The sequence below is a fragment of the Balaenoptera borealis genome, assembly GCF_965194805.1.
Source record: "Balaenoptera borealis genome assembly, chromosome: X".
NCBI classification, from domain to species: Eukaryota; Metazoa; Chordata; class Mammalia; order Artiodactyla; family Balaenopteridae; genus Balaenoptera; species Balaenoptera borealis.
This window is the reverse complement of record NC_138881.1, coordinates 103290356-103303490: the sequence shown is the minus strand read 5'-3', so window position 1 is coordinate 103303490 and position 13135 is coordinate 103290356. Positions and strand designations below refer to the sequence as shown.

General features: G+C 39.3%; 1 protein-coding gene across 4 annotated transcripts in view; it reads right to left on the bottom strand.

Annotated features, from left to right (window-relative positions):
* GRIA3 (glutamate ionotropic receptor AMPA type subunit 3) overlaps nucleotides 1-13135 on the bottom strand; it is a 296361-nt gene that overhangs the window by 54344 nt on the left and 228882 nt on the right. For all 4 annotated transcript variants that reach the window (XM_082377107.1, XM_082377105.1, XM_082377106.1 and 1 more), the window contains exon 12: nucleotides 7594-7792. In XM_082377107.1, coding sequence (XP_082233233.1) covers nucleotides 7594-7792 — 199 coding nt within the window. The remainder of the gene's footprint in view (nucleotides 1-7593; nucleotides 7793-13135) is intronic.

Below are 13135 nucleotides of genomic sequence, written 5' to 3'. Positions count from 1 at the left end.
TCTGGACTTCTAAAATTTTTTGATGATTAACCTTAAGACTTCTTATTTTCTTACTTGGAAAAATTCCCTAACCAGCCCTAGTGTAAGTGTGCGTTTTCAGCCCTTGTTATTACAGTTTACTTTGTTACTATAGTTTGCAGTTTACAGTTACTACAAGTATCCTTGAATCATTTAACAAATGTAGGACTTACAGATTTCATTAGTGACCACTGAAAAGGAAGGCCAAAAATCTGAGCCCTTCCACTTTGCTCACAAATGTTATCTAATTCATCAGCAAATTCTGTGACTCTCTCTCCAAAATATATCCTAAACCTGACCACTTTACGCAATCTCCATCACTATAACTCTAGCATGTAATTCCAATCTTTAGTCACCCAGGTTGTCTTCCTGTCCCTTAAACATGCCAGGATTGTTCCTGCCCCAGGACCTTTGCACTTCTTATTCCTTCTGTTTAGAATACTCTTCCACCATATTTTCACATAGCTAACTCTTATTCAGGTCTTTAATTAAATATTACCTCCTTAAAGAGACTTTCCCTGAACCCCTCCTTCCCAAGCTCCCAGTTAAAACAGTCCTAAGTCATTCTCTATCATAATACATAGAGCACTTATTGGTGCCTGAAATTATTTTAGGCATCTATTTGTTTACATGCTTACTGTTTCTCTCCTTCCAACAGAATGTGAGCTCCTTGAAGGTAGGGATTCAGTCATGTTTCCCCTACTGTATCCCAGTTGCCTAACTTGGTACTGTAGACACTGAATATTTCTTTATTCACTGGTTAAAAATGTAGAAGATGTTGAAGACTGGAATGAACCTGACCACAGGCATCTGCTACTGCCTTTTTGAAAAAAGAAATTCACATCAAGATTTTGTTTTTGTGAGTTTCCTTTTCCTTTGAAAAGCAGAGTGCAACCAAGCATTCTAGTTAATTGAAAGCTGTTGTGAGTTGAGTTTCAGTAAGTTGAAATTTTAGTTGATCCTTATGGTCAACAATTTAGGCTTCTCATGGTGATGAAAAGGAATTGTAAATAATCAACCTGCTCAGGCTTGCCAGGTGAACTCAAGGAAAGTCTAATTGAACAGATGGGTCCCTGTCCTCTAATTGGAAGGCTATTAGGTGATTTGACTTTGTCAGACAAGAAAAGAAAGTGAGGTCCTGAGATGACTTCCTCTAGGGAAGAGAGTTTCAGAGTTCTCACAAAAATCTGGGAGTTCTGTGTGATGTTAATTATCCTGGTGTGGTCTGAGAAAGTTGGCAGCCTCAAAGATAACAAAGACTTAACCCCCTTAGGCTTTCTGAGCTGTGAAATGCTCTCATAAGCAAGTAGGTTACCTGGGAAGACTAACGGAGACAAGCTAATGAAATCCATATGGTTGGTTACTTTGGGCAGATGGTCTGCATGCCACCTTGGAAGCACCTGAAGTTTCTAGGTGGTCTTTAAGGGCAGCTTTAAATTGTGCATGGTGAAGTTGTCGAATCTGCAGACCACAAAGGAATGGCTAAAGATGGACTAAGAGATGAGGTCAGTAGTCATATTTTATAATAGGGGTAGGAATGGGATCAGGAGGATGGGGGAAGGATGTAAATGAGCTTTCTCTCTCCTCCCAAAGCCAGAAAAAAACCCCACCTCTCTTCCATTGAGCAAGCAGAGATTATTTTCTTTTATTTTTGAGAAATACCCCTCCCTCATGTCTCCACAGAACCTTATTTGGACAGTCTCCATGCTTCAATTGCTCTATTGCTGGGCCCTTTTCTTAAAAGTCTCCTGGGATTTGTAGAACCCTTCATAGCATTAAAGAGATTTTTCTGATATTATCTTCTAACTAAACCCATAAGGAAGGTAGAGCAGGGAATATTTCCCTTGATAGATGAGGAAACTGAGACCAAATGACCCTTACCCAAAGAAAAACAAGAAAGGCATCAGTGGATGTGGATTGCTGCGTTTGTGGCATTCACTCTAGTTTTATGGACGCCTTCCTTTTCTTTGCCTTCTTATCTTGGGTCCTTTTGAGATTGTCAGGGCGTGGAAAAATGTCATTTAACAGTATGTATAGGTTTCCTTTTCTAATTGATCCATTAAGGGGAATAAAAACAAAGATCAACCAGGAGATGATACAGATGCCTTAACATGCGCTGTCCTAGAGGCTTGATTCGTGCATAGGACCCCATGTTTCTATGAACACTCACACCAGAAAGGCACTGAGATGAAATGGGAAGAGGACCCAATCTGGACTCAGAATTCTAGCTTGTCCCCACTGAGCTGAGCGACTTTCAGCAAGTCACAAGGTCATCTTGCCTCAGGTGTTTCCTCTCTGAAGGGGGTGTAATAATACCTGTTCTGGTTGCGTGGCAGGATTGTCGTGTGAATAGAGTATGGTAATGTATGTGAATATGTGTTGAAAATCTAGCCCACTAGATTGTGAGCTCCTAGGGGGTAGAGGCCATTTCTGTTTTATTCATCACTTAGCTGACCTTCCTGCTGGGGTTACAGAGGATCATTGACCCTACTCTTGTTCACCGAGAAGCATACCCAGAGACTGGCACATGCTGGGAAGTCGCTCCATAGAAAGAAACACCATCAGCTATCCCGGAGGGATGATCATCTAGTTCTCTGAGATGCCTATATTTTAAGTCAATCTGTTCCCCTAGATAACCTCCAAATATGGCGAAAAAACCTATCTAAGTATTTTCATGTGATTTGGCAAAAGGCAGAAATTTAATTTCGTTTATGGAGATGGTTCTGCAGTGCTTAAGCCTGGAGTTTGGCATATAGTAGGCGCCTAAAAAAAAGTTATTGAAAGAGTGATGAGTAAGTAATAGAATCTAGGGCATTGTTATTAGCCTGTCTTTGTTGCCACATTTCCTCCATTCTCTCGGAGACAGATATTAGGTGTGGTGTGTGCATAGTTGTCAGGTCAACCTCTGCTCCCTTGGTGAGTGTCCTTTCCACCCAGCTTGAGACTTGCCTGCAAGGAAGACCCAGGAAGCCACAAATCCCTGACAGCTGCGGGATGGGAAAGGCTGACAGCTGTCTGAATGTACCATGCGGCCAGGCCTCAGCATCCTCACGTTGTACCTGCTGCTCTACCTCCAGTCTTAACCTGGAGGTCTATGAGCCTTGCTGTGTTATGTATTATATGACATAGGAAAATAAGAGTTTGGGGGGGGATAAGGCGGCATCAAAAGGGCCATGTAAATAATTAAAAAACAATTTCTTTTTAAAAATTGTTAAGTAATACATACAATAAATGTCTCTGACCTACCATTCCTTGGTATCAACTCATCTCCTGTTGCTGCTATTATGTGTTCCCTAGTGTGTAGTTGGCTGTGTCCGCAAGCATTCGGTCACATCCTGTATGTCTTCAAACTAATTAAATGTGGTTGCCGTTGTCCGGGTACAGTGTCAAGCTCTCAAATTCTTCATGGTACTTGCTGAGAAAATTTTTAACAAAAGAATTTTTACATTTTGATGTGTTTCCTAAGGTGAGGGGATGGGTAGGGGTAAGGGAGGTCTGTTGTAGTAAAGCTTAAAGATTAATGGTTAGTTTTCTTAATCATGTCCAAATGTCACCATACCTAGCATAGGGGAATTTGTGGAGAGATTGTTCTTCTTTCTCCATAAAGTTCAAAAGCCCTATAATAAATAACCAATAAATGTTGAAATGTGGACTCTGATTGAAAATGTGTGTGTGTGTGTGTGTGTGAGAGAGAGAGAGAGAGAGAGAGAGAGAGATTCAGAATGTATAAGGAGACTCTACATACTCTTGGAGGGACTACTTCCCAAAAAAATAAATTTTTTTGAAATGCAGGGCTCTTCTTTTTGCTGCCTGCATTTCAAAAAAAATTTAAAAGTTAAAGTGAGCAATGACAACAGTAACAGTGTTGAGATAAAACATTCTTAATGAGTAATTCAACTGTGCTTCATGCGGCTTAGAATGTCTGCAACTCAGAAGACAGGGCAGTTCCCTTGGTGGTCTCCAGATAAAGTTCAGTTTTTCTGTCCTGCCTGGGGTGCTGGAGCAAGGCACGTCTCTCCCCATTCCATTCCATTTATATTTATTTTCTTAAAGGGGTTTAAATTAGCATTAACATTTCAGTTTAAAAAGCAACATCCTTTTATACCCTGAACTATCTTCAGTGGGGATATGGCCAAGTATCTGGAAAAGAATTCACTTCGTTATAAAGCAGAAACTAACACACCATTGTAAAGCAATTATACTCCAATAAAAACATTAAAAAGAAAAAAAGAGTCAAGCATCGTAGTGGTCTTCTAATATTTCTAGGGGTCTGAAGGCAGAGAGAATTTTGGAATTGCTTTTTCTCCCAGATCTACTTTTTAACCTGAATCTGCATCAGGTTAAAATTTCAAAACCTAGTGGAGAATGATCGTTTCGGTGTAGCTTTCCAAATCATAGTGGCATTTCTCTGGGCAATGACAATGAAGCTGTCGACTTGTTTTTTAGCATGGGTGCCTCCACCTCTGGTTGGGACATTTAGTTCTGGAGCTGCTGTCTAAGGAAATCAGTTTTCAAGTCAAGAGGGTTGATGGTAATATTTCAGATGTCTCTTCCAGCTGCAAGCATTTTGTCTGGTCCCTCCCTGCCTTTCCTGATGGAACAGGTCCCTCTGTGCCAGTGACTTTATGTGATTGTAAGATAGCAGCCGAGGATAGTTCAGAAAATGAGAGAAAAGAATCATTTAAAGATGTCATCATTTTAATGGCAGCCTTACCCAGGACAAGTAAAAACGTCTGCAGGGCAATTAGAAAGGGATTTTCTTTTATTTATTTTTCTCTAGAGGGCTGGCCCCGGGGCTGTTTTATGGTGTTACTACTTGGTCCCTGTGGTTTTAATATGGAGTGAGAATGGGAAGAAATGAGCTCATGTTATGTTTGTAAATGTTGCATGTGATCTTGTTTTATCCTCTAAAGTTCAGAAGGCATGCCATCAGGGGTCCTCGATTTTTTTTTTTTTTTTGGCATGTGGAGGAGTTACTGCTCTTAAAATTGCCTTGAGATCTTGGAGGACTGAGAGGAAAGTGACATGCTGTGGCGGTTAAGTCCCTGAGTAGGAGATGATGTGTTCTTGCTGGCTGCCTTCTCTGATTTATGGGGTTCAAGGAGGGGTAAAGTAGAGGATCTTGAGAGGACAGATGGCTTGTTGGAGACCAATTGGTTGGGCCCCTCTGTATTATATGAATACCAAGCATTCCCTTTGTTGGGTTTACAGAACATTTTTAGTACAAGCAGGCTAGGAGCTTCTTGTCCTATACTGCTCAGTTTCACTCTTAGATCATCACCTTTTTTGTGCTGTCCTAAAGAACTTCTCCACAGAGTCCTTACTGCTGTCACTAGCAACCAATTGAGGAAAAAGAAAAGTGGTGTGCGGGAATTAGAAAATGATTTGCACTTCTTTATACCTAGAAATATCTGGCCCTTTTTCTAATCAGATTTTCAGAACAGTTCCATTTCCATACGAATTACTCATTGGCTGTAAAGGTCACTAGGAATTGCTGAGCATTGGAAACCACAAACCAATTAGAATGTGGCAATAGCTTTGCTCAGAATTGAATGTTGATTCAAATTGGCTCTGGTAATAAGATGCTCTTTAATGAAACCATCATTGAATGGATTAATAGATGCTTTCCTAGTTTTTGAGGAAGACACAATATGTGTGGGGGATGGGGTCTGGGCATGGGGACAATGACTACTTTGTCACAATTTCAAGCCCTTGTGTTAGTAAATCTTCCCAGAGAGCCTCCTTTGCCTGCAATATGGATGAATGGCCTTTGAAAGCTTAATGGGAATTGATGCCACCTATCGATTACCATTTAAAGCACACCCTCCTAATTTCGAATCAATGCTGAAGGAAATATGCTTTCCAGTGGAACAAGTATCCCTAATTGGAGGGTCCAAGTCTGGTGTCTTGATAGCTTAAGTGGTCAATTACTTCTTCTAGCAACTTGATGCCTATTGGGTTGGTGAACATAAGCTCTGCTGAAGGTTGATACTAAACCAGATTTCCGTGGAGCTGATTATGTGCTGAATACTCAGCAGATGGAAATCCCTGGCTTCCTGCCCTGAAATGTGTGAGTGATTTCATGAGGGCAGGGGATTATTCCCAGATAAGCTTCTGGAACTGCCAACCTAGTGAGGGTCAAGGCCAGGTTAGTTCCAGAGGATGTTCATATCATTTTGATGCTTCTAGTACTAGGCCCCTGTCCCTGGTTGGAGATTATGAACTGCTCGATAAATAGTGGTAGAGGTGAGATAGGGATATCCTGAGCCAGTGAGATTTCTGGAAAGGGTCTCAGAATTAACCCTTTCTCCTTCAGGGAATGAAAACAGTTTTTAGTTAATTGCTATAATTTCAAGAAACACACTCCTTCTGCTTTCCCATGAAACAACTGGACAAATCCCACGATGATACATGTAGAAATATATTTCTTACTGATTTCTTAAAGCAAGCTGGTTTAGAACCAACATTTGTTTACTGTGGGTCTTTGAGGAAAAGTCAGTAATTATACCTGCCATCCGATAATTTGATTATTGGTTGGAGAGAATGACTAAACTTTTCTTCTCTACCTACTACACAAGTGGCTTCTGCATCACTGCTACAACCAGTTACATGGGTTACAGTAGCAGGCAGTGGTATGGATAGAATGGGTCCATTTTCTCACTGAAACCACCATATTTTCCTGGTTGGGGCAACTGAAAAATCATGTGAGTTCTTAAACACTCCATCGGTAGCCTTTTCTTATAGACCAGTTGCTACAGAACAAAGATATTGGTATTTTATGTAAAAGTGGTTTTGTTCATTCTATAATGTTCTATATTGTTGTATAATGTTCTATATTTGTTCATTCTATATGTTCTATAGAACATTCTATAATGTTCTCCTTCGATCTCCTTTCTTCTTTCTCCTTGACAGTGCTTACACTTTACTAACTTTTGCTAGTGAACAACTTGCTGTTTCCCCACCAAGATTTGGCCTATGTGCGGGTAGTGAGGGGGAAATAAATCTACTCAAGAAATTAAAACAATTATCAGCTTCCCAGAAAATTGAATTATCAGCATGTACATGAATGCTTGAAACAACTGTAATACATTTTAATAGAAAACCAATGTCTAAATAGAATATGTAATTTTATAGTTCATCACTCCTCAGATTCTTAGAGTCAATTACCTAACTTCTGTGAACTGCTGAGACATAAAATCACTGCTTTTGTAAAAGCTAAAAAGGAGAATAGATATTATTTAGTTCAGTCCCCTCATTATTCAAGTAAGGGAACCAAGGCCGACAGAAGTTAAATGACTTGCCCAAGGACAAACGATCACTTCGTGGTAGGGTTGGGATTCAAACCTGTGAGTTCAAACTCAGTGCTCTTGACATGCCCCCTTGATGTCACACACGAGTCTTAGTTCTAAAGGACAATGAATTAGGTCACCAAGCAAGTAGCTCTGTATTTAAGATGCTCTGCTTTGATAACATTCCCACCGTTTCCCGATCCTCCCTTAAAACACTGTGAATCTGCCTTTGTGAGCAGATGATAAAATAAAATCCAGCAGGCCCAATTAACTGTAAAGCACTTACTCTGAAAAATTCTTTTGTTGAGCCGGAGTCCAGGGTCCCATATGCAATTTCAGTCTGCTTAGCTAAGTCTTCAGCACTCTCTATGGGAGAAACCATCCTCTCCACAGTCAGGAAAGCAGCGAGATTGGCCGTATAGGAAGAAATTATGATCAGCGTGAAGAACCACCAAACCCCTCCAACAATGCGCCCGGAGAGTGATCTACAAAACAAAGACCAATCCAGACCCAGAGGGGCCGGATTTCAGTTTAAGAAATCCTTATCTTTACTTTTGGAAAGAGGAATGGTTTCAGTGTAGCTGATGAAAGAGGGAAGTAAATGATGTCAGGGAATTAACACATCAAACAAAAGTGACACGTTGACAGTATCACCACATGTCATGATGGCATGTGATGATGGTACATGCATAATGTTCTTCAGGCCTATACGGGTTTCAAAGCAGGATTATTTATTTAATCACGGGAAAAAATACCTTCTTTTTGCCAGTTCCTGCTTAGGTGTAATAATTGTACTTACCTGATTCTCCTCCTGTGAGCTTTTCTGGGCACACCTGTGGAAGACTGCTCTATTTCCTTTAAGGCAAGTGGTTCCCAGCCTTGCCTGTACCTTAGAATCACCTGGGATCTTTAAAAAAACTTCTCATGCTCAGACCCAGCCAAGACCAAAGAAATCAGAACCTGAGAGGTGGGACCCAGACATATGTATTTTTAAAATCTCTCCAGGTGATTACAATGCGCAGTCAAGATTGAAAAACACTGATGTAAGGTGATGTCATGGGAGAACCACAGAGTCGAAAACCTTGACATACTTGAAGAGAAATGATTAGGTGCTGGCTAGTAAACAAGCACTATGCACTATGCGTTTAACAAATGTAATATAGACATTGCCATTCTGTGGAGCTGATTACCCATAAGGCAAGGGGCCATAAGATAATATTTATTATTGTCTTCATATAAATGGCTAGTGGGGCTCAGGAGTTTAGATCCAGAGATTGAAACTCTTCCCTTTTACAAACTGAGATGTAGCACATAGGACAGGCCTCAAGTGAAGTAGGAAACTACCTGATTAATAGGATTTGAGAAGCACTAAAAGGTTTGTCTGTACCCTCCCCCACCAAAATAATCAAAACAAACAAAACCATCCTCACTGGCCCACCCTAGAAATTCTTACTATTGGAATTATCCTCTGAGCTTTCTTCAGGAGGCGTGCTCAAAATGTAACATTTTACTTCAACAGCATCTATTATCATATTATCCTGGATTAGTCTATGCAATTAGTGGAGAATGGGACAGAAGATGGGTAAGTTTTAATCAGGGAAAATTTTGTTCTTAAATGTAACTGTGCATGGGCATTACTTGGGGTGTTTGTTAAAATGCTGATTCAGAATATCTGAGTACTCAAAAATCTGGACTTCTCAGGCATCACTGGTGATTGCAGTGGCCTGCGGCCCAAACTGAGAAATATTGTTCTTCTTCTACATCAGTGATTCTCAACTCTGCCTGCACATCAATGTCATTGGGGGAGCTCAAGACAAGATAAGACAAAACAAAACACAATGACCAAAAAATGCCTAGGCTCCACCCCAGGCCAATTAAATCCAAATCTCTGAGGGTTGGGCCTAGGCAGCAGCATTTTTATAAAACTCAGGTGCAGCCAGGATTGGGAGTCATGGTCCTGCATCATGAATGCTACTCAGGGAGAGGGTCTGTGGGCAGTTAGGGGGCAGTGTGAGGGCACTGAATGCTCAATGGGTAAGGGCTTGTAGTGAGGAAACTTCATCTCCTTCACAATGCTGCTGAAGGCTGGCTCTGTTTGCAGAAATGAAATCTGGTCACTAGGTTTTATAAAACATTGCCACATTATCCTGAGGATAGTTCTGCTCTGTGGTGGAGCTCCATCCTGGTTAGGCTGTGTTCTCTCATGCCCAGAAAAGCTCACAGGAAAAGAACCCACTCTGTCATAGAGTCAAAAATAGGCGTAGGAGCCTGGCACTTCTCCAGGCTCTGTGGGAAAAGGGCAGCTCTGGGCTGAAAGCTGGCAAGTCAAGCTCCTCTCTGTCTATACTCGCATTTTACCACTTTGAAGCAAATTTAAATTCCTGTGTCCCAAGATAACCTTTTTTTTAGCCTCTGGAAAATTCAGTTGTTTTAGATTTTACACCCTGATCAAATAATTTTGGCAGGTGTTTTGATAAATAGTATTCTTTATTGATTAACTGTAACAAAACTATTTGGTTTTTTAAAGCCTGTAATTCCTATTGGTCCCTGGATGCTTCAAATAACCCTTATTTATTTATTTCTGAACATAATCACTTTTAGCTTTTCAGATGTGCGAATCTGCTTTGCAACAGATTTTCTAACTGATAGTTATACTCTCTCAGAATTTCACCTGGGAACATTTCCCTTTTAATCAGAAGATGTAAAAACATCTGGAGTCAGAAAGAATGTCACATCTGAATGCTAAAAGTGTACAGAATATTTCAGTTATGAATTTGAACCTTTCATAGTCTTTCTTCATTGTTAACATATACATTTTATTTATTCTGGGTTGATCTGACTCTGGAAATAATTTTACTGTATAAAAGATGAATGCTCAAAGTAGCATTCGTAGTAATAGGGTAATAAAAATGATAATAATAGCGAACATTTAAGGAGCACTTCCTATGTGACAGACTCTGTTATAATTGTTTACATGTGTCAACTCCTTTAATCCTCCATCCCTTTACAGATAAGAAAATGGAGCATTCTACAGATAAAGAAATTGAGGCACAGAGAGGAGAAATAGGAAATAAATCATCTAGACTTACACAATCAGAAAGACATGCCCACATTTCTGTAGTATAAAATACTCATATTTTGTATAAGAAAACCCAAAATGGTGTGTAAATTATAGAAGGAGCAATTTTCCTACAAACACTGAGAAATATAGCTGCAGGAAAACCAAACATGTTTGGGTAATTATTGTTTATTATCTGTTGTTCATTTGGAATGGAACTGTGAATGTCATCCTTATTTGGGATGATGGGGTTTTACTGAGACTGAGGGGAAAACTGATGTTGGAGTATTTCCAGAATCATGGTTTGGTATGGAAAAGGGTGTATTCTGCTGCTGTGAATACTAATGGTAGTTTATGTATTATCTGCTTGAAATGTGGAGAACAACACAGTAATTTATGGAAATTACATTTGTGCCATTCTATTGCAGCTAATGGACTGTGGCTGTGTCTGTGTGATCTAAAATCGAGCCTGCACATCATAATCTGGTTATTTTGGCCACCTTAATGGCTGACTCAGATAATCATGTGGTTGATCTGTATGACTCAGCTGAAATTGGCTGTTGACATGACTGAAAATAAACCTAAAAGCAAAATGGTCTTTTTTGTGGCCTCTTGTCTACATGGCTGTTGATTTTGGCAATTATGTGGTTAATACTGTGATAGACCTATGATCATGGAGAATTTTGGTGAATATCCACATAGAAATGGTAAAATAGTATCCACGAGCATCAGCATAGATGGAAAAAAGGAGCTTCCTTGGAATCAGCGTTGAATGCACAAGCTTGCATTCAGCGTTCTCCCTTCAAGACAGTAGTAGCTTTTGTGCCAGTTCAAGTAAGAATTTAACCTCTGTAAAATCTAAAAAAGCCAGACTTATAGAAAAACAGAAGAGAATATAGGTTTTCAGGGGATGGGAGGTGAGCAAAATAGGGGATGTTGGTCAAAGTGTACAAACTTCTAGTTATTAAGTGAATAAGTTCTGGGGATCTGATGTTTTTTAAAGGAATGGATTTTTTAAAAATATAAATAAAATTTTCTGTTCATCAAAAAAAAAAAAAAAGACAGTGGTAGCTTTGACAAGAGTCTTGGTGGAATTTCTACCACTTTCTTCCCTTGTATGTCATGGATGCCTAAATCCTTTCACTGAGAAAATGTGCAGTGGAACTCACAGGGAAGAAGCTCTATGAGAATTTTCACATTTCCCTTTTCTCATTAGTGAAACTATAGCCTTTTAAATCCACATTTCACATGGAGGCTATATAGAAAGTGACTGATGGGTCAGCCCCATCACATTTTTAAAAGGATCTATTAAAACAAGACAAGACTTTATAGTTGAGTTAGAAAGACCTGTCATTTCCCAGTATCTTTTCTTCTATTAATGCAGCTTCAAAATGTTTAACATTCATTTCAAGTAGTTTTGTTGCACAAGACAGATTTTGAGGTTAGCATAATGAAATGACTGTAAAATGCTGCCATTTAGTATTTATAAAAATGCATTAAAGGAACATATCATACCTTTTGAAGAAATGCAAGAGGAGGCATGAAGTTAATGAAAGTAAATTAGCAACAAGAGAAAAACAGACATAACATTGCAAAATAATACACAATGCTCATGTTATCTGTGATCATAAGAAACTAGAGTTTCTGAGTTAATAATAAAATGTATTTTATGGCCTATGAAATGATAATAAAAGTGAGCTATGTTCTGTAACCTTCATCCTGTAAGTAAATTTTGAAATCAGCACTTTACTAGCTTCACAAGATGAAGACCCGGAACTGCAAACTGCCTCTCCTTTGCACAAACTCTTTATTATTCCTGTTCTCCCTCTTCTTTCTTCCACAGTAGGCATCATTTCTACACTCCATTCAATGCTGTGTCTATGACAGATTTTTAAAAAATGTGCAGAGTCAATCTTTGGTTCTTATAGTTTTCTCTGATGGGAATAACTAACCATCTCCCAAAGACTGAAAACTACGGCTTTCAGCCAGAAAAGTCATGAAATAGTTGTAATAAAAATCCTGCTACTACAATTAATTTATTACCACACCACTACTGCTTTGAAGTGAATTTGCAGTTGCAGTAGGATGAAGACACTGGTCATACATCAGTAAAGGAAAGGCTATAGTTGCTTTAAACGGAGCCCCAAACTCTCCTATTGTCTTTGATCCCATTCATTTTTTACCCTTCGTATATTTTATTATTCTGCACATACTTTCCATTTAAAAAAGGAGGATCTATGTGTCAGCTAACCTGGACAGATCTCCTGCCTGCTTCTCCAAAGTGTTTGTTATCTGGAAAACTTAACAGGAGAATAATGCCCATGGAATAATCTGTACACAGTAACCAGGTTCAAGTTAGTGTGTTCTTTCCATTTTCTCTGCTGCAATTCCTGGAACCTTGTATCTTCAACTTGGCTAGCCCTCAGATGTCCCTGCAGCTTTAGAGAAAGTCAGCAGGGGGCGCATTTGTCTGGAAGGACTTGGACTCTGGCCTGCTTAGCAGTTCTGTCAACGTTTTACAAACGAAATAAATTTCAGATTAAAAAAAATTCCAACCACCTGTCAATATCAGCAAGACATTGTGGAATAATACAATCAAAATGTTTTCAAGTGGTGTAATCCTTAAGGAAAGCACTTTATGGTTTCAAGAAGGAATGTTGTTGGTTATTTCTCATCAGAAATCAGCTATTTGGCACTGACTAAAATTTTAACCGTATTCCTAAGGAGTATTAGGAACTAAAATGCAAATGCAATATGAACGATTAGTATT